Below are 23,068 nucleotides of genomic sequence, written 5' to 3'. Positions count from 1 at the left end.
AAGTCACGTGAACAAATGATACCATTATCGCTGTTGCTAACTTTAAAACTAGCGGGTTGATGTTGCATGTTGGAAATCCAGTGACACTGGTAGTGACGATTCTCCCTGACCAATCAGTGATCTGCAGAATTTTGATGTCACATTTAGTATCGGCTCGGCACACTTGGAACCTTGACCGAGGTGGTACTAAAAATGTATCAGGTACCAGGTACTATCCACAGTGGAAAACCCCAAAAAAGCGAGCAGAGTCGAGTTGAGTCGAGATGTACCGTGCAGTGGAAGAGCCCCATTTGTGTGATCATGAGGATGGATTACATGAAGATGTATATTATAATGCCGGTGCGGAATTTATATAAATAAAACAATCAACTCCCCCTCTGCTGCCAATGCTGGCATGCATGCCATAGGTTGCCGACCCCTGCTCTAGAGGCTGTTGCATGTGAAAATCCCAGGAGATAACATTTTTGTCCATTCTGATGGTTAATGTGAACATTAACTGAAGCTCCTGACCCATATCTGCATGATTTTATTCATCGCACTGCTGCCACACAATTGGCTGATTAGATAATCACATGAATAAGTAGGTGTACAGGTGTTCCTAATAAAATGGTCAGTGAGTGTACATTCTGCATAAAATCTCCTTTTGTGTTCAACAGAAGAATGTCTTGTATGTTTGGAACAACGTCAGAGTGAGTAAATAATGACATAATTGTAATTTTTTGAGTGAACTATCTTAAGTTTGCTCAATATGATGTGAACAGTAACAAGAAAAGAGAAATACCGACCTAAGTAATTTTACTATTTATTAGTTGTTTCTTTTTCATTTGGCACTTTTAATGTTGATAGAATAATTTTGACAGAATTTAAAGGTTATACATTCATAAACAAGCATTTACACATTCAAGCTTCACCTCAAAGGCGAGATGGCAGATGATACATTTCTCTGAATTTCAGTCCTACGAATAATATCAGGCCTTTGGTGTGACATTCCTGATATCAAACATGCACCTTATCCAAGGGCATAGATTCCAGGTGGGTAAACCCCCATTAATCACAACAAGCAAGTAGTACAACATCCCCCACCCCCACCCCCACCACTCAATATTTCAACCACAATCAATGGAAACATGTACCCATGCTGGATCTGTCAGTGGAAGCACAAAAGTTACGTAGAAGTCCTTATTGTCCAAAGATACCATTTGTTGGAATGTTTTCTAGATCATGCCTGCGAGCCAAGGTGGGAGAAAGAGCCCGATTGTGCCCAGTAAACAAACTATGATGAACATCCACAGGAAGATCCTGTCTATTACCATAGCAACATACTTCCAATCTTCCTTAACCTGTATGAAAAGATAAGCCAGACAAATTAGTGTGACTGCACATCAGAGGTGTTCTAGTCATTGACATTAAGACAAAAATCATATAAATGGTTGTTACACATTATATGAGTGTCCATGTTAGGCATGTTATAATTAAGTATAATATCAGTATGACAACATGCAAGTACAGGTAGCACTATAATAAATAGGATATACACTGGCCCCAAAAAGTATTTGGACAATTATGAAGTCACACTTATATGAATTTTATTGCATTAGATACAAAATATTAAAACAAGCAGCACACATATATGCATACTAATTCTGCTAAACATTTTCTCAGAATGTATTTGACTTTTCTTAGGACTTTTTTTGCAATTACTTTTAAGCTGCTGGTCTCAAGGTGAGTTTTAGTGGTTTTTATTTAGTATGAAGTCAGTTCCGCTCAAGTTAACACCTTGTGTCACCTTTTGTTAGCACTAAATGTCCTACTGTAGCAAAGTAAACACAGGTGTAGTTCTGCACATTAACTATGGACATGTTCCACTAAGTTTGATAACCAGAAAGTGCCAAAATATTTTTGTTTTGATTTTTAACAATACACAGTTTCATAATTTGAAACCTAACGAACTTATTTTTACAAAATGTTTTGCTTGAAATGTTGCTTGAGTTATCTTTCTTTTAAATAAATGCCACTTGCTTTAAATTTAGTTTTATAATGCAAAGGCATTCATGCAATTTAAAAGTAAGTGTGGTTTAATGTTCATCCAAAAATCTAAATTCTGTCATAATTCTTTTGGAGCAATTTCTCATTCATTAAAACTGCAAAACTGTTAAACGGGATACCCCGTAGCACAGAGAGCAAAATGTGATCTGGATGATGTGGATATCTACCTACAATCACATGAAAAAAATTATACTTTTTTGAAAATTAATTGAGAAACTTAAACTAGTGTTTAAGCATGTTAATAAGTTGTTTAATGTGTTAGCCAATAGTTACATAAATGGTACACCTAGGCAAGAAAAGTTCAAATGTATCTCTCAAAGATACACTTTGGTGTTGTTTATGCAAAAACAAAAAGTAGGGCTGTGAATCAATACATTTTTAAAACAAACGAATCTCTCAGTTTTCTGTGATTATTCGCAATTAATCGCTATTTAATTATAGTACACAATACATTACAACAAACATTAAAACAATTATCATAAATATATTTACTTTGTAGGCCTACTTTGTCTGCTTTGTCACCATAAATTTTGATCAAAATGGTCATCAATGAATAATTTTTTTTATTTGTATTTCTTTAAGTGTACTGTTCTCTACTTGATCAGGTTTCTGTGTATACACACTGTATATACTGTGTATACCAAACATGTGATTTTCTTTCTTCCGTGAAGCACAAAAGGACCTGTTAGGCACAATGTTAAGGACTGACAGTCTCAGTCACCTTTCCCTTTCATTGCATCTCCTTTTGCGAACAACATGAGCATAAGTAAATGATGACATTATTTTTATTTTGTCACCCAGCTATACCTTGAAATACTAAAATACACTTTGGGGTCACAGTATATTGAGTACACATTGTTCATTAGTATTGCTCATGCACTGTAAGAAGCGTGACCACAATTGCCAATGATTATTACATTTGCACAGAGAAACTTACACTGACGTCAGCATCTTCTGCTCTCAGGTGGTCTGCTATGTAGTGAACCCCCTCCAGAGCTTGTAGGACACTGGGGGAGAGTGGGAACCCTGGGTTGTCTGATGTCATGTTGTCAAGCCTCTTTGTGACATTAGCTCTACAACCAGGTGACCTGGAAGCCATGCCCATCTCCAGTCTAGGGTAGGGGCCATATTTCTGTAAAGGTGGTGGAGTTGAGCCAAGAGGACATGGTGAAGGGGAGTGGAACGAAAGAGAGATAGCTGAAGAGAGCGTTCCAAGTTCTAGATGCTTATAACAGCAGTGCCTGCGAGACACTTCCTCCCCAGAGCTAACCCCCCTGAACCAGCTAGTAGATGTGCTGAGGGGCATGGTTGTCGGTCCAATTACTTGTGACATCGTACCACACCCCTGCCGCTGCAGGAGGAGAAGTTTCTGTCTGTGTCGGCTGTCAGGTGCAGGCCTGCGCATGAACAGCCACCGAGGGATCAAATCCAAGAAGACCGAGTGCACCCAACTGGGCATCTTATGAGTACTGGGTGATCTGTGGTGCACGTTAAGCACAAAGACGGTGATAACAATGGACAGGGTGACGAAGATCATGGTGAAGAGCAGATATTCGCCAATAAGTGGGATAACCAGCGAGGTGGATGGGATAATTTCTGTTATGAGCAGCAGGAAGACGGTTAGAGAGAGGAGGACGGAGATACACAGTGTGATCTTCTCCCCACAGTCTGATGGCAGGTAAAAGACCAGCACGGTCAGGCAGGAGATGAGAAGGCAGGGGATGATGAGGTTGATGGTGTAGAAGAGAGGAAGACGACGAATGATGAAGAAGTAGGTGATGTCAGGGTAGATCTCATAGCAGCAGTCATACTTCTTGGTGTTGTAGGTTCCTACAGCATTGATGATGGCCCACTCACCGCTCTCCCAGTAATCTTTTAGATCGACAGTGTTCTCAATACGCTCCAGGTCGATCTTGGCTTTGTCATAAGTCCACGAGCCGAACTTCATCTTGCAGTTCTGCTGGTCAAATGGGAAGAAGGTGACGTCAATGCTGCACGAGCTCTTGTAGATGGCAGGTGGGACCCATCGCACTTTACCTGTGTGGAAGAGGTGAGCTTTGGTCATGTGCGTCACCGCAAACTCCCCATCTGCACTGAAGAGGACAACAAGCAATATATGTGATGAACTTTATTAAATTCTGTAATTTCATTTCATGCATCTTACAATTGAGCAAAATTTAGAAATAATTACTTTGATCGTTATTCTTATTCTTTGCTGAGCTTGACTACCAAATTACACATTCAAATCTTTGCTTTGAAGCAGTTAAAAAAATGTAAGCATGTTTGTCATTATTTGATTGAATTAGAGGCGGTCTTAGAGGCAGTGCTGCAATCAGGGTCAGAAATTAATGGAGGACAACGAAAATGTCTAAATATGTTCCAGAATTTAAAATGTACAGTAGGGTTAAAATAAATAATAATTAAATTAAAATAATAATAAAAATTCCCCTTTAATAAATTTATCTTTGTAAAATCTGATATATTTCTTTATATTTTACTTTGAGCCTAGTTATACACAATTCGTTCAGACTGAGAACCTTTTTATAATTATCTTATTAATTGAATGTATTAATTCAACATAAAAGGATGATACACAGTATATCTTTGTATGGTTAGAAACAGCCCTCAAAACAGTAAAGAAATTAAATAAAATAAATGCCAGGGAGCCACTAATCAACCTTAATAATGAAAATAAATTTCTGACACTGGCTGCAGTCCATGCAGTTACAATTATGAGTGATGGACATAGTTAAATTGCCTTTGGAGATTTGAAAAGCTTGAAATCTTCTCTGGCATAATCTGTATTGGTGTGCAGCTGTATTACCATATTCAAACACAAGGTGGAAGTCTAAGGATGTGAGTGAGATCTACACAGCATTTACAGCTAATAACTTGGATTAATTTTATGTGCATTATTTAACTTGTGGTAATATATGCAAATGTACAAAACAAGTTAAGTGTTTTTTGTTTAAAACATTTTTTAACATTTATTTTTTTAAATAAGCTGTTACTCACTTGTTGTACAAGACTATGTCCGGAACCCAGATAAGTTCAGACGGAACCCTGATAGAAGTCACGTTGTCGTAGTCTGAAGGTTTCCATCGTAGTTTATAGTCATTCCACTCCTGAGTGAGAGGCCACAAAGATTTAAGAAAGTAAAAAAAAAGGATACACTACAATATGGCTACCATCACATTTGTCTTGTTTATTTTATTATATTATCAACATTTTTACCTGTTTAACCAACTGTGCTCTTATTCAGTAAACAGATTTAACAGTTCTATGGATTCGAGGATTATAAATAAGTAATGACTTCAGTTTCAGTCTGTTCCTCACATAATGCTACTGTATGGCTTCAAAAGAGTTGTGTATGCATCGTACAGAAGAGTTTTATGACACTTTAATGGTTCCTTTGCATTCTTTGAAAGCTTTAGTCACCGTTCTTTGTAATTGCATGTAAAAATGACAATATGTTCTACAAAGTTTTCATTTTTGGGTTTAGTTCCTTGCTGAAAAGACCAGCATTGCTGGTCACCATGTTATGTTTTGGTTGCTGGTCCCATAGCATGGAACCAGGCTTTTAAACTAGCTTAACCAGCTTCATAAGCTAGGATTTGCTGATAAAAAAATAAAATAACTTTACTATGCTGGTCCACCAGCTTAACCAACACCAAACCAGCACTAACCAGCACAACCTAGCCTAGACCAGGAATAAATTGCATGCTGGTTATACGAATTTTCAGCAGGGTCAACTATTCCTTAACTTTCTTGCTGCACACACCTGCTTTAGCCAGACGTTTGTGGTCATCATCTGATTCTTTTCGTCCTGTGGAGGGAAGAGGGGGAGAGATAGAAGATATAATTTTAATCTCCTGATGGACCTGGAACCTTCATGGAGCATATATCATAATTTATCAATGGCAATGTAGAAGGGTTGGCATAACACCTTTATGAAATGAATGCTTAGAATAGAATAGTCTGTAAAGCTAAAATTTCTGTCTTTGTGGAGGCAAATTATTTACTTGATATTTTTACAACACCAATAGCATTACTGGTTGATCTTTTAGAGAATGAGAGAGAATGGCTTGCATTTTGCAATCTTTTGTAATTGGGAGTATTCTAAGCTCTGGGCTGCTTTGGGCCAAGACAGACTTGTGTTCTACTAGACAATGATCAAGGATGCACTTGAAGTATAGGCTATACCTTCATACTGCATATAATTTTTCAGAGTTTTAAAATTAATGGCAGGCTAAAGTGAAAACCTCACATGTCAAAGGGACTTAATTAATCTCGCTTTACTCAGAGGTTCAATTTATTTCCATTATAATCAGACATAGTATATTAGTGATTAGTTGTTTTGAAACATTCTTTTTTTTCTCCACATTTTTAAGTTAAACCATAAAAGAAGCAATTTTCAGTTTCTAACTTGCTAAAATTATTATGAAATAATGACAATTAGCATGCTACTGATCCTCTCACACACTCTTTATGTATTAACTTTTGATGGGTTCACTCCAAGCTATAACAGAAACTTACCACATCAATCAGCTGGGCGATAGATAAACCAAACTTGACAATAACGACATCAGACGTGTTTGGCACAGGTCTTGACCACTTGTTGTAGCCATCAAAGAGCTTTTTGAAGAGCTCATCTTCAGCATGTGAGTGAGTCCTCTCACAACAAGAAACTGCCAGTGGAAAAAAAGACATAAAACATAAACAGCTTGTATTTTTTCCCTACAATTGCCAACTGAACACACAAAAATAAATTGGACGAGATTCTATGTGTTTTTATCAAACAGTGCCATGTTCCTACTGTTCCTACAAATTTGTCCAGCCATGGTAAATGAATTGGTGAGACCATAACACAGAGCTTTTTTTTATTTATCAAATAAAAGCCAATTAATCAGCAACAATGCAACACACACACACACACACACACACACACACACACACACACACACACAAACAAACAAAGAAATTAATGAGTGAGAGTAAAACAGCATTTTATTATTTTGTCAAATAAAAATCAATCATCCACAATGCAGAACACACACAGACACACACTTTAAGGTCAGATCAAACACTTAGTCTGAACCCACCGTTAGAATGTTTAGGTTTGGTGTGGGAGCTGTACACCAGCTATAAGCATATGGTGGCATCATTGGAAAATCTCACCCTTCAACAGAAGTGGTTTGAAAAATTTCTAAATATACAGTGCATTCATAAAGTATTCAGACCCCTTCATTGAGTGGTGGTGGAAGCATCATGCTATGGGGGTGTTTTTCAGTGGCAGGGAATGGAGGACTGGTCAGGTTTGAAGGAAAGCTGAATGCAGCAACATATAGAGAAATCCTTTAAGAAAACTAGGTTAACCTTCCAACGGGACAACCCTAAAAACACAGCCAAGACAATGCAAGAGTGGCTTAGGAGCAACTCTGTGATTGTCCTTGAGTGGCCCAGCCAGAGTCCGGACTTGAACCCAATCGAACATCTCTGGAGAGACCTGAAAATGGCTATCCACTGATGGTCCCCATCTAACCTGACAGAGCTTGAGAGGATCTGCAGAGAAGAACGGCAGAAAATCCCCAAATCCAAATGTGCAAAGCTTGCCGCATCAAACCCAAAAAGACTTGAGGCTGTAATCGCTGCCAAAGTTGCATCAACTAAGTACTGAGTTAAAGGTTTGAATAGTTATGTCAATGTGATATACATTTTTTTTTTATTTTTAATAAATTTGCACAGCTATCAAAAATCCTTTTTTTTGCTTTGTCATTATAGGGTATGGAGTGTAGATTGATGTGGACATTTTTTTAAAGCCTTTTAGAATAAGGCTGCAACATAACAAAACGTGAAAAAAGTGAAGCGGCCTGAATACTTTATGAAAGCACTGTATATCAAAAGTTCTTTCACATATAACAGCATGAAAGAGTGGAGTCATTTTAAGAGTTATTGTTCTTTTGTCCTATGCACAACTTGGCATACAATGTCAGTGCATGCACAGACTTCAAGTAAATTACATAATGTTCGAATCTGATGTAGTCTCTAAATTCTTTCACATGCCTTTTTTTCTTAGAGGGATGGTTCAACAACAACAACAACAAAATGCAAATTTGTCATTATTAATTTTTCCTCATGTTGTTTTAAATCTGTATGACTTTCTTCTGTAAAACACAAAAGAGATTTTAAGCAGAATGTTGGCATCAGTCACCATTCACTTTCATTCTGTTCTTTTCCCATACAATGAAAGTGAATGATGATTGGTGACTGAAGATGTCATATGGGTTTAGTCCATGAGGGTAGGTAAATGATGACAGAATTAAAATATTTGGTTGAACTATCCATTTAAGAATGTAAGGGGTGAAATCGCGAGTTCACAGACTTAATTAAACTGATGCAAAGACCGCTAGAGTCTATTATTATATCTAAGGACATGCTCTCTCGCCACACATTTTGCATGTTAAATAACTAAAGCAGTATTAGAGAGCTTCTCCATCAAGGGATTAACTCTCATTCATTTTATTTCTCTAATCACGATTAAATAATTACATGCATCCACACTCTCTGCCCGTCGGCTGGCAGTAATTGATTTGCTCTCAAGACACAAAAGTTTCCAGACAAATTATTCTACACACTTATACCGGATGTCACAGGAACAGATTTAAGCTTATTTATTTTAGGACTGTACTTTAAAAGAAAGCATGCTATCTGAAGGACATGGCTAGATTCCACAAACACCTGGCATGCAAAAAGTCTATACGTTTTCATGATATTGGGGCCAGTGTGGCTAGCTCTTCCTTTTGATGGAAGATAATTTCTGCACCTTTGGTTGACAACTCTGCAGGACAGAGCCTGGATGCTATTAAGCTGGCCAATTCAGGTCTCATCTCTGAGCTGGAGTGGCATTAACACAGAACCCTAAGGAGAGTGTTTGCACAGTATATGTCAGGCCAGCTATTTGAGTGCTGGAGTTGCTCTCCAGGCTCAGTGATTTGCTGTGTGGATCAGCGAGCTCCCTGGAGATATGCTGCACAATGAGTCACACTCTGGGGAATGACAACATATCATTAATAAGTCAGATTTAGGGTCTGCACCAGAGGGTATTACCACAGTAGGACATGATGTGAAAACCAAGCACTGCAATGGGGGAAAAAACTAAAAAACTTAAAACCAGTGAGCCTGTTTCTGGCATTACATTTTGTCATTTTAATGCCTGTATATTTTAAAGTTCACTATCGTGTATATTGTTACATTATGAAAATATAATATACAAACCTTCTCGGACAAAAAAATCTGCTTTTCACAGGCCATTATTGTTAAACACAAACTGATAACAGAAGGTCATATGTTGACTTAATCAACATCAAGCATGGCTGTCCCAGGACCAGTTAACAGTTCACATGCAGAAATAGTGTACTGTGGTACTCACACAAACTCAAAACACCATCAGGGTAACATGTCACACAAAAACAACTAATCTACATAAAATATAACATAGAACACTCCAATGCACATTACTGATATCAAAAGAAACAAATACTTCCATCAAAAATTATAAGATGTGATGGGTCACAGCCAGTAATTGTTTTTCACAGTAATTTTAACAATAGTTTACCTTAAAAGATACCTTTTCAAACATAATATATAATATATATATATATATATATATATAAAAAATAATAAAAGCACAATATAAATAGTAAACATAATATACATTTTAACAGATAACTATACAGCAAAATCATACTTTTTACATTTTAAAACTATTTTTTTCCCCAATATTTTACTCTAAAATGATATGTATAGTTAAACATATTTTCAGTTTTATTATATATTTCATATGTTTAAGGAAACTAACTACCGGTCAACCAATTAACTTTTTTTATTTTTAGGGTTACATTTTGGCTATTTCTGTACAGCAGGCATTTAAAGATGATTTTTTGAAACAAAAATCAACAAAATACAAACAAAAATCTCAAGACATAGAAATGAAAGATAAAGACAAAATAGAACTGAAAAAAAAAAAAAAACGGACTAGGAAAACAAAACAACAAGACAAAAGGGACTGAGAATGAACCAACAGGACAGGACGGGATGGGACGGGACGGGACGTGGAGACTGAACAAAACACAATGCATCTGACGGTGAAGACAAGACAAAAGGAAAAAATATAAAGAGGGAGGGAAGACTGAACACAGGTGCTGCCAATAATCACAACCATTATAATCAGAGCTGACAACTGACTGCACTGCTGAGCAGCACATGTAGGAAACAGGAGGGAAAGAGGAAAACACATAAAGTACATGGACAACCTGAGAGAGAGGTGGAGGAAACTGTCACAATTCTGCCAGATCACCAATTAAAACCAGACCAAAATGGCAGGATCATGACAATGACAGAATTTTTTTTATGATGAGAACTATTTCTTTTTATAATATTTTCTCCTTTAATTAAAACAACATTTTACAATACACAATGTAAATACAGTGTGGGCATAACCATTTACAACTTCCCTCTTAAAAAATAAAATAAAAAAAATAATGTAAAACTTGGTATTACCCACATTTGTCAATCGTAACAACAAATGTAACTATGATTTAGGAGGAAACTACAACCATGTGGAAACAAAAGAATCGTGCCCTCCTTTACAATTCTTATTTGATGACCACGATGAACCCTGCCACAGTTGTGAAACCTCCCCAACAGCGCATGCAGCGGTCACAGCGCATCTGTTGCCCAGAGCAGAGCAGGTGGAGGATTGACTTCAGTCTTCCAGTTGCTTAGATCAAAGCCTCGGACCTGAAAAAGGAAGACGACCTCCTCGTGTATATTCATGTTCAACTCTGGAGACATTCCAGAGCGCTGTTTCAAATCCAATGCAAATATTGGGCGTAACGAGAATCTTTAAACGCGGCCAGTGCCAGTCTTCTCCGATGCCTGCAGTGTTATTCATTCATCACGGAGTCAAGCGGCTGCTGACAGCGAGCGTTAACATAAATGAAGAGGCGCTCGTGGAGAGTGCTGGTGTAAACGCAGGCTGATGAGCAAGACCAATACATTTGCCCTGATTTAAGCACCAACTTGGCCGTGGAGAGGATGTTTTCATTTTACTGTCAATCGTGCATGCCATTTTAATGCATACTCTTATCTCCGAGGGTGTATTTCAACGTGAAACCCCAATTTTCAAGCTCGCAGTTTGTTCCCATCCTCCAAATGAATAAACCAAACACATAACGCACATTGGTAACACACCTGCACTGAAAATAAAATAATAAGAATATCCTAAAAATGTTCTTCACGTGGAAACATCTAAATTATCTGGTTTAAGTGAAGTAAATAAAAATAATAATAATTTTAAAAAAACTTGAATGACTTAATTAACCTGAATATATTAGTACAGGCTAATATTTTTAGTTGAATCAGGTGGAACTATCTCCTTAACCTGTAACGCCTACAAGTTACTTCTTTTTACAGTGTAGTAAACAAATGTAAAATGTTTGTTTTATATTTGTGATTTGATTAACTGGAATTGCGCAGATTCATACAACCACATTCCAATGGAATTTTAGTAAATAAGGTACAAATCAGAAATGAAACTTACTTGACTCACATAGGATCAGACAGAGAAGAGTCATCCTCAGAAACAACCAGTGATTCCCAAATCGCTCCATCATACAGTCAATTACACTCCTATACTTTATTTTCCCCACTTTGTCCCACAAGTCATTTTCCATATACTTCAGTGCTTTTCGTGGTTTCTATGTTTTCTGATTTGGCACCATAGGCTACTCTAGATCTTGGGCTATAGTACGAAGCAGCAATAGAGTGTGATGTTCTTCAGATCTTGGGTCAAAAATATCCTTGCTACTTAAGTTATCACATTGATTTGAAATGCAAAGAGAATCGGAGCAAAACGTCTAAAACGTCGCAAAAAATCCAGTGTTTATCCATATTTATCCAAGCCCTAACTTTTCTTCTGTTGCCGTAGATAAGTATAGGCTTTGCGCGAGTTCAGGAACCTGGGTTCCGTACTGCAATAGTATTCTTTGTTTCCATATGCATGCCTATAAACGATTTTTAAAAGCAGATATATCCGAGAGTAACTCCATATGTGTTATAAAATTATGATTTTTGCACTCACGGCTCCTGGTGTGTCCAGTACGTGTTTACTCCACACTGAGCATCCTCGCTCTCGATCCGCATATTCACTTTCATGTTTGACAGAAAGGGAGGGATCTCAGCACAAGTTCACGAGCTCGACTGTGTTCCCCAATTGCCATTAGTAACAAAATCCCACAAAAAAATAGAATATAGTTTTTTTTTCATTCGTAAGAACACTATAATGAGCGCATATTTAACGGATATGTGAACACTTTTAGTACAAACCATTTAACAAACCTTTCTGATCCAAACCTGATAGGCTGCATTTTGTTTTAAAATTCCTTAAATTGTTATTGCAACCAATCACCGCTAGAGGTCATGCTAGCTGAATAAATGCTGATGGGAAACGAAGAGGGAGGTTAAAGCGATGAGCAATTTCACATGTTGAGACTGAAAAAAATAGGTTATAATAATCACTTTTTTTTTTCTTTTAGGGCAAGAAATAATTTGTGGTTTTATTATATTTGTGGGTCATACTAGTGGGGGCATTAATTAGGCCTAATACATATTTTAGTATGACCAGTCATTTTTAAATGAATATGACTAAAACAAGTAGCCTAAATGTTACAACTCATTATTGAAAACGTAATTATTTTGCACACAATTCACTATATGTGAATATAGTGTTAAACTATAGCTAACATTAACATTTCCACAATGTATACCCTACTATAAGATAGGCCTATCACATCACGAATAACTAGCATTGCAATATTGATTTATTATTTCACGTCATTAAAATACATTTACACAGGCTTTATGGACATACAGCTTCTTCAAAGATACACATACAGCAAAAGTGATTACAACTGACTGGGATACACCTAAAAATATTTTCAAAATAACATTTGGTCACAATGAGTTTAGCTTCTAGTGTTCTCCTCTTGATTCTGGCTTCAAGTTTTCATTTATTCCTCAGTGGCATCACTGCCATGTCCCTTTTTCAGTTTTTTTTTCCCTTTCTTCATCTTGCTTTCTTTATTTGAGTTCATGTGTGCTGATTTTCAGACCCTCACTTTTCACCATCAGCTCCCTAGCACCAAGACTGCCAGACCATAGCTGTATAGCGTGTGTAGTGGTCAACTGATATATCGCAGACCAATATATCTGACGATATTCTGACTTTTTTCATATTCGGCATCGGCCGATAAGTTTTCCCGTTTGGCCGATTTGTTTCTTGAGGGTGCCAAGAATCATCTGCTTGCATGTGAAGCGACAGAGACATGTAAACGACCAGTCATGGTTCGTTTTCTTGTTACGTGCCATCGTGTTACTACGATAATAGACCGGTGTGCAACACAGTCTCATTTAAACTATCCGCATATCAGAGCTGCAGCAGACGCGTTTGAGCACATAATGTTAAAGTGCTCGCTGACGTTTCATTCTCCTTATCTCTCCTCAACAGTTCCTTGTAACTTTTAACTTTCTTTTCTAATGAAAAAGGTAAATAAGAATAAAACTTTTATTATATACCATTTGCAAATATGCAGATATCTCGTTTTAACAGATGTAATTCACAAACCTCACGAAAATACAGCGTTTTCTTCCTGTGGAGTGCTCATCTCATATCTTCTTCTGAAGCGCATATTCCATCAGCCAGAAACAAAAACTTCAGGATCAGGATAAAAAGTTCCTCTGATTCACAAATCATGATGGTCAGTCCATGACAATCCAAGCAGGCGGTCCAGGCCGTTAAAATTGTCATGAGTTTGAGGCTCCAGCTGGATCCAGGCCATATATCAGTTGACCACTACACACAACTCTACAGCTATGTATAGTCTAATTAATTGGTGAGCAGTTGATTCCATATTACATGATTTCTATGAATCAGAGATCGGACCACGGCATGGTACAAAAGCGAAACATGCGTTATGCAGGGGTCCGCTTTCGAATATGCTTTCTCTTCCAGTATCCATAACTGACTAGAGCAAAGCATAATGATCTTGAAATATTTTTGAAAATGATAAGAACCAATGACGTCCGTTTCTTTAAAAGTTTGCATCCTTGGAGCATATCTGTATGTGCTTCAGTCCATGCTCATGAAAGCATGATGACTCTGGTCCCATCCTGATAGCAAAGCAAAGTGTGATTTCTTTAAGATAGAATGTGTTACGATTGGTCTAAGTAATGTGACCATTATCCGATTGGCTTGAGTAGACAATGGGTGGAGTCCACCTATTTGTAGATTTGTGTGCACATCTTGACACTAGATTTGTTTCAAAATCAACAAATGTGTGTAGCGATCTGCAAATGCACAGGAAGCTATCCACAAATGAATCTGTGCGATTTACCAATGAATGCTGGAAAGTGTTGTTTTTTTTAGTTAAAATATATATTTGTAAATATTTTTTTTTATTTGCAATTCTCATTATATTTATTTGTGAATTCATTTCATTTTTGTGAAACTCCTTGCATTTATTTGTGGATCTGATTCAATTTATTTGTGAACCAACTTTTTATTTGTAAATCTCTTTCCATTTGTATGTTAATATGACACAAAAATAACACCATACATTCATGGTTGCTGGAATACTCTGTTTTCTGTTATTTCTTCCTTCCTAATATATTAACAATTTCTTCATGTGCAAATAAATGACTGAAATTTGATGACTAAACAGAAATCTGTAGATTTCTGTTTTGTCATCTACCATTTAAAATATAATATATATTTTTTGTTTTTTTGTGAAATTCAGTAAATGGAAAAGGAATATTCTTTTTAAGATGCAACTTCACTGCCAAGATTATTTCTTCAATTTTCTTGTACACAAAGCCATAATATTTTATTATGGCTCACATATAAACAGAAAGAAAAATATTATTTGATTTTCAATCCATCCTCTGACAATAGTGCTGCTTCACAGAAGAAATATATATGTAAGGACAGATGTCTTGTCACACAAGCACCCATTATATCAAATGCAGGACATACAACTGTAAAAAAGTAAGTTAAAAGAAAAGACCATTTAGATTGGACCTCTGTTTATGCATGTCATGTGAATTGCTGAAGATGGTGTTAATGTAGATAACTGTAATGAAAGCCTTATGAATTAATATGGATTTGAGTTTTTAAATACAGTAACAGTATGTATTTTTCCAGATTGGGTGATTTACCATTGAGTCATTTAGTTTAGTGGGGATGTCTTATGTTCTTCCTCAGCTGTTCCATCAACTCCACATGCAGGGCTCGAGAGGAGCTCTCCAGTCGAGTGGCAACGTCTGCTGTGGTACGAAGCATTTCTTCAAAGATGAGGGACTCCTCTTTTATTCTTAGATAAACACATAAAGCAGATACAGCAAGACAGACAGAGAGCAGAATAGAGGAGATCAGAGGAAAGAAACGGGATGAGGAGGCCTCAGATTTAGTTTTGTTTGAAACAGGGGCCTTAAAGGGGGCTGAAATCCATATTCCTTCCAAATATCCAGGCTGGCGATGGAAAACCCAGAAACCAGACTCAATGCAACATTAAAGTTGTTATTCCTGGGCTCTATGTTTTTAACTCATAACTGTGTTTATTAGCTTGTAAATTTTGTTTATGATCATTTTAAACATTTCCTTGAAGGTTTTCTTTGGCTATCATTTATTTACTCTCCTTTACCTTAAAAGTGTTGCTTAATGCGCAGTATACAGCCTTGAAAGACATTTAGGATGTAATATTCAGGTGAGTTAGCTGAGCAATACTATTTTAGTGATTTGAGTTGTCCCTACATTTTTTTCAATAAAAGATCAAATCATATGATTTTGAAACAAAATATTCTTTTTCATTTAAACTTTTATTTTCTTCTTAAACATTTAGACATTGAGCATGTTAAATATTTCAAATACCTTTTGATCAATTTTACCTTTGATTGATCTTTTAGCCTGTCGCTTATACACATTACATATAAAGCCAATCGGGTCGCATAGTGTAAGCTGATTGGTCCTTTGATATTTAATCGTGTAGCCAATCAACTTGCATCTCTCTTTTTGTGGAACATTTAAATTGCTCAGATTTGCAGACAAGCTGGTTTCACTGCAACATGCTGCAAGAGTAATTTCTCTGAAAATGCTATTTGCTCGGGTGGTTGCTGGGGCTTTTTTCTATCAGCTTGCATAGTAAGGTCTGCTTTTGGCCAGGGCACATAGAAGCACGTCTTTAACAAGGTAAGCCCTAGCTAATTCTGGCTGGCACACATCACTATCTTAGGTCATTAGATTAAATAAATCCACACATAGCTAGTCTAGATCACTATTTAAAAAAAAGCTCTGGGCTCGTTCAGGTACAAATGACGAGTTAGGTCACTAGACGTTTCGGTCCAGCAGGTCAAGGCACTCATAGTAATTTAGCTAATTACCATTATGACATTCGGCCAGTGGCTAGAGGCACACCTTGCTAGCATACATTCTGTGCACATGGCTCTTCAGAGCAGCAGCAGTGCATAAATCTTGGTTATACATCTGCTTGGTTGGGGGGTTGTGTTTTGTGTTTGTGTTGTGAGTTTTGAGCAGATTCCCTGCTTTGTTTGTGGGTTGTTTGTTAAATCTATTTGTGCAGCAGCATGTCTTGCATTTTGTCTAATTGTGCAGATAAGGCAGCATGTCCTCATGCTTAACGCAGTATGTCTGTCCAATTTCTACCAGTAGTTAGTCTCCGTACTTGCTCAGAAGCAGCACCAGCATAGCAGATCTAGTCTGCCAAGACCAATATCATATCAATATGTAATGTACCAACATTCACATGCTAAATCTTTCAGAGAGGTGTCATATTAAGATTTAACTCACTTTTTAATTCCAGCCAAAATGGCTTGACCATCTCCATCCAGCTGATGCTCAATCTCCTCAGTTGCTTTTGTCACCACACTCTCACATCTGACATGGTCCTCCCTGATCCCCTCAATATTTTCTTGGATCACATCCTCATAGAATTGATCTCCCTTTTCTGCACCTACAAACTGGACCAGGTTCTCCATCACCGCCTGGTTCCCATGTTGAAGGGCTTTAGATAAGCCACACCCTCTTTGAAAGCTTGTAAACGCCTTGACATGACTTGACTGGTGTGGAAGCTGACAGAGCAGTCACCACCTTCTGTCTTTGGAAGAGCTTGGAAATGTGGTTTGCTTTAGGCTATTGTATCTACAACTGCATGGAACACTGTAGCAGAAGCATTGCCAATGAACACAGCCCCAGGGATGTCACCTGATCCCCACTGTCCATCATCACCACTCTGGCAGAAGACTGGCATCACAAGGAGTGTGAAGAGTAATGTGCCCATTGTTGAGTGCAGCCCCATCATGAACCAGAAAATTGAATAACTTTTCTGTCAGTGACCTCTATGACCTGAGACTTGAGAGAGTGATGAATGACAACCAAGCATTGAAGGATCTGAGATCCCTCCAGAGCTCCTCAAAGCTGGACAGATTTTTTCCAAATAATCACCACTGTTGCAAAGCTCTCATCTCACCTGAGATACAATGAATAAACAGAAACTTAAATGTTTTACTTTGTGATGAACAGATGAAAACCATATTCAAAATTTTCCACAAGTGTATCACAAAGTGGAATTTGCATGCCACTCCCCCAGACATACGGGAATAAAATGAGAAGGACTGCCCACTAACATTCAGATTTTGTGATGAAGAGCCAAGACAAAGCGTGGAAGCGTCAGCTTCCTGTGGGGGGCTCTACGCAGTGGCCGAGAACTGGGCACGAGTTGTTGCGGAGCTGCCTGGGCTTTCACCGCAGCAGGTGGACGCCCTTGGCGAGCAGACGGGTTACAGGATCTTGAGCTGCGCCGGGCAAGATGTGCTGTATAGCGTCCGTCTGCTTCTTCACCGCTGAGAACTGCTGGGAAATGTCCTCAATGGTGTCGCCGAATAGGCTGATCTTGGAGATGGACATGTTGAGAAAGAAAGCTGTGTCGGTATCCTTCATCTCGACCATATTCAACCAAAGGTGGTGCTCCTGGACCACAAAATGGACATCGCCTGCCCGAGTGCTCGCGCCATGACCTTTGTCGCCCAGAGGGCAAGGTCAGTCGCCGAGTGTAGCTCCTGCAGCACATCAGGATCAGGACTACCCATGTGCAGCTCTTTCAATGCCTTGGCCTGGTCTACTTGCAGGAGACCCATGGCATGCCGGGCGGATGTGGCCTGTCCAGCAGCACTGTAGGCTTTGGTCGCCAGAGATGACTTAGTCATACAGGCCATGTAGGGGAGCACTAGACAATCAAGCCAGGTGGCAGCGTTTTGCGTACATAGGTGTACTGCATCCGCCTTGTCCATAAGAGGGGCCTCCATGTACTCGTGGGCCGTACCGCCGTCGAGGGTAGTTAGAGTAGACGAACCTGGAATTCAGTTTCGGGCAACAAAAGGTGCCGTCCACATGGCCTTGAGCTGCATTCTGAACCCAGAAACCAATCATCTAGCCACGAGGGTTCAGGGGAGGACGGAGGGTTCCAGTCCAGCCCGATACATGCGACAGCCTGGGAAAAAATAGCGGTCAGCTCTGCGTCTGCCTCAGCGTCTTACATTGCCAGTGCGCTCTACAATTCATCGATCGAGAATTCATCCTGCTCTTGAGCCTCGAAAGAGACATTAAGTTGGCCATGAAGTGAACCAGTCTCATCTCGGAACTCAACGGGGACAAATGAGTGTGCTGGGGAACGGGAGGTCCGCGGGGATTTACCCGGTGAGACCGCGACCATTGAACTTCCTAAATTGCCTCCAGCACCAGCCAGGCCGACCTCGTACCCGTGGGTTTTCGCCCAGGTGCATAATCTAATATGAAGGAGAGAAAGCTGCTGGAATGCGCCGTGTATCCAACAGCATATGCTTCTTTCAGAGGTGAATGGAACAGCAGTAGTATTCAGCTCACTGATACACAACCGCTCGGCTCTGAAGAAAAAATCTGAATTAGAGTGGGCATTCCTTCTCCTTTTATACCTGTATGTCCAGGGGATTGGCATGCAAATTTCACTCGCCAATTCCCATTTGTCTTTTTTCAAAAAATGTGAAGGTGTTTTGGGGCTCCCAAGAGCGACCCCTAGTGTCACTGCATCAACACAACTTCGAGTGAGTGAAGAAGGGGAACATGTTTTTCTTAAAATTGTGCTTCATGTGGCAACATTCAATATAAATGAACTCTGATCATTCAAGTCAAAAATTTTATTTGATGTGGCGAATCATCATTACAGCAAGGAAAGTAATTTTTACTTACTTCTTTAGACTCGGTGCAATTGCACGTCATTACATTTTACAGTTTGGTTTTAAATGGATATGGATACACCTTGTCACCTAGAAAAGTACAGTACATTTGCATACCTTCTCAAAATTTCCTCAAAGATCTGATGAGAACACTTGTGGCTTATGTTAAAATATGAGAGGTTATGAATGGTCAAAGGCTGAACAGAGGGTTGCTTTATTTGTGAAACTAGACACAGTGTTATGTATGCCAGCTGCACTGTGAAAAGTAAATGAACCAGTACACCTTAGAAGGTTTTCCAGAGCATCTGGAGGGGGCTTCCTGCTTGTCTGTGTAGTAAATTGATTAATTTACGTGAGGACACTGAGGTATAGCACATGACCCCTTTGAGGAAGGGGAGGCTGTTTTGTTAAGTCCTACAAGGGTGATTAATCTTTTTTTCTTTCAAGGAAAAAGTATATACCCCATCTTGGATAATATAAACAAAGCAGCTCAAATTCTGGCGCAGGCTTTTTTTTTTTCACAGAGCCTATGCTACATAGTGCATTTGAAGCCAAAAGCATAATCTTTATAAACTTGATGGTTACAGTTCCTTTATGCAAGATGTCATAATATGTATAATACACTTATATCCATGGGTGTTTTTAATGGTATTTTGGTTGTATAAACTAAGCAAAGGTCTCGTATTATTTTTTATGAGCCAAAGTTATAATATTTTATCTCCCGTCTTGTAATCATGTTGAAACACAAAAGCTCTGTGCTAAAGAGCCCATCACCTCATACCACAATGCCTCCAGATTTGACTGAACTGACAACTTGCACACTCCATTTCAGTGTCCTGTGTACTCTAGGGAACCCCAACACTCCTATCAATATCTGGAAACTTGAAATGTGATAGCTGTCTGTGAGGGAAGATGCATGCTCGATAGTAGCACTTTTCCACTGTGTGAGCACTTCAGGGTATGTAGTAGAGCATATGTTTTCTTGCTTTGCCTTAGAAAAACCTTCCAGTACAGAACACTATAAAAACATTTATGTGTGAATACAACACCACTGGTCAGGCCTTAAAAAAAGAGGACTGTATAAGATAAAAAACTCCACAGATTAATTATTTTTAAATCAATGCAAAAAAAGAGATGACACAAAATGGAAATTTGCTCTGTCTGGCATGAAAATTTCCATTTTGTGTCATCTCTTTTTTGCATTGATTTAAAAATAAATATTCTGTGTTTTTTACACATCATACTGTTTGCAATTGGGCTTTAGCTATTATCTAAGTGTTTGCATATTTATATAGTAAAAACAGGCAACTTGGTCTCATAATCATAATCTCATCACTGAATTGTCCAGGTGAAATGAACACTAGAGGCACTACAACAACTGTGTTTTATACACTTTCACACAAATCACAAGTACAACGGCTGATTATGACTTTATAAACACATATTTTTTTGCTCTGTTTCTCAGACCCTATGTTATGGTATCAACATACTTTTTAATGCTTGTATTATAAACTCACCTACATATACATTACAATGTGGTAAATTTGCACAGAAGCTGTCCTCATAGAGCGTTGGAATTGAACTTGTATATTTTATTGGGAACCTGCAGCTAAATGTGTAATACAGGATGTCATTTTGAAATGCAAAAATGTTGCCATGATCACGTAAATTTCATGAGATCGGGCTGAAAACAGCAAAGACACAATGTTTATCAGAATCTTTTCTGTAAAACGAAAATACTGGTTTCAACTAGTACTGTACCATCAAGAGCATCTTTCCCTCTCCACAGAGGTAATTTGTTGTTCATGCTTGTTGATTGACATTTGTGCTCCATGGATGACAGATAATATCTGTAACTCAGCAAACCGACACAGCCTGTAATGAACTTCTGCTCTGCTGTGCATGCAATGATGAAAGCAGTGATTTATTTCTCATTTAGTCCTGGCTAGAAAATGAAGCTTTTTTAGAAAATAAATGAATCTTCCTCCATCATATTTCACTGACGACATTAAACACTGAAATTTATTTTTCATAAAAATGTCTAAATGTGTAGAGCCATGTATTTAAATGAGATTAGGAAATAGTGGAAGTTGCAAATGTATATATGTTTGTTTTGTAATGTACTGAATGCTGAATATGAAGTGAAGAACTGAGCAGTGTTGAATGCTGTTGGGTCTGATTTAGTCACGGGATTATGAAATGACAAACTTAATTATTCCTAAACCAAGCACAGAGCTTTTCGGTTGTCATATGTAGAAATGATTAAGATTTACCAATCAACATTGTGAATGTCCAACACACACACACACACTACTGCTCACTGTACAAAGCTATAATTGTAATGTTTTACAACAGAGAAAAATAATTAAACCTTTTAGACACTTAAATTATATGATCAAAACCATAAAGAGCCATTCAAATTGTGCTTTTCTAAGGAGCATTGTCATTTCTAAAAACAAGCCTAAATGCTACATTAGAACAATTAAAAGTTGAGGAAATGCAGTATCATTCTATAGATAACTGAAAGTCTAATACTCAGTCCAAATAAAACTCTTGCAACTCATGAAAACTGACAGAACTCACCAGAATCTTCTGACCCGTCACAAGGTAAACCCATGCATCCAGTCAAAATATTCAAAGCTCTGTTTTGTGCATTACCAATTAGAAACAAATAAATGAAACATAAATAGTCTGCCTTAAACTTCTTTTCACTTCTTCCAACAAAGGTTGTTGGGATGGGTCCTGAAAGTCTGTGCCCCTATTTAGTGACTACTGGAAGGGGAAGTAGTGTTTAAAAAAGGGGAAACACACAATGATTTCTTTCTTTTGTCATTAGAAAAGTGAGTGCAAAAGACAGAGAGAGAGAGAGAGAGAGAGAGAGAGAGAGAGAGAGAGAGAGAGAGAGAGAGAGAGAGAGAGAGAAAAAACAGGAAAAAAATATGAGAGGGGTGATCTAGTTCACATCTAAGGTTTGCTGTCTGATCAAGAGTAAAAAACATTTCTTGACCATACTGGATTTTAACTCAACACTCCATTCAATTTATTGTAGTTCATTTTGACAAAGAACTAATGAAGAATGAATGCAGCTACAAAAAGAGAACCAGAATTCAAAATAAATCTCTACAGTGCTCTGATGAAGTTGGAAAACATCACTAGTACCAAAATGACAGTGATTTAAAAAAAAAAAAAAAGTAAACAGTGAGCACATGGCCAGAACGGAGAACTATTAAAAGGAAAAGACACAAAGCCCTTTCCAAAGCGCTAAACTCCAAAATAGATTGGCCATTTTTTTTCCAGCTTGACAAGGGTAAAAACCAGTTATAAAAATAGCACATGAGCTTCTTAAACACAAAGCTTATCAATCATTATCTGTCAAAAGATAAGAACATAAACCTCTCTTTGAAACAAGACATATCATGAATACACTGAAGGGATTTAACGCTTATTCTTTAGGGCAATTTACAAAAGGCCATCCTGAATTGTCATTAAATCCATTTGAACTTCAGAGGTCATGTCAATCACTTTGTTGCAGTTGTGTATTTATAGGCCTATGAGCATGTTTTTTCTTCTCTAACATAACTCTGGCTGGCAATAAGTGCCTCTTTTAAAACTTTGCCATGCAGTTTTCCAGCTTGTATCTGATTCTGTTGCACTCTGCTCTTATTACTTGGACTTGATGTTT

The 23,068-nt window shown here is 37.9% G+C and overlaps 1 protein-coding gene across 3 annotated transcripts; it reads right to left on the bottom strand.

Annotated features, from left to right (window-relative positions):
* Positions 1 to 832: 832 nt before the first annotated feature.
* LOC127624058 (neuronal acetylcholine receptor subunit alpha-2-like) lies at positions 833 to 22,102 on the bottom strand. 3 transcript variants are annotated; one of them, XM_052098687.1, is made up of 6 exons: positions 21,970 to 22,102; positions 6,583 to 6,734; positions 5,828 to 5,872; positions 5,062 to 5,171; positions 2,984 to 4,139; positions 833 to 1,340 (listed from the first exon to the last, which is right to left on the bottom strand). In XM_052098687.1, exons 1-6 carry the CDS (start codon positions 22,001 to 22,003, stop codon positions 1,215 to 1,217), a joined length of 1,623 nt encoding a protein of 540 aa, XP_051954647.1. In that variant the 5' UTR covers positions 22,004 to 22,102; the 3' UTR covers positions 833 to 1,214. The 3 variants fall into 3 exon arrangements, with proteins under 3 accessions (XP_051954647.1, XP_051954648.1, XP_051954646.1); XM_052098688.1 differs by lacking the exon at positions 21,970 to 22,102 and adding an exon at positions 15,319 to 15,431; XM_052098686.1 differs by lacking the exon at positions 21,970 to 22,102 and adding an exon at positions 11,657 to 11,792.
* Positions 22,103 to 23,068: the final 966 nt, after the last annotated feature.

Source organism: Xyrauchen texanus, chromosome 30, assembly GCF_025860055.1.
Source record: "Xyrauchen texanus isolate HMW12.3.18 chromosome 30, RBS_HiC_50CHRs, whole genome shotgun sequence".
In the NCBI taxonomy this organism is placed as follows: Eukaryota; Metazoa; Chordata; class Actinopteri; order Cypriniformes; family Catostomidae; genus Xyrauchen; species Xyrauchen texanus.
Note: the sequence above shows the minus strand (reverse complement) of the source record. Positions and strands in the feature narration are given on the sequence as shown.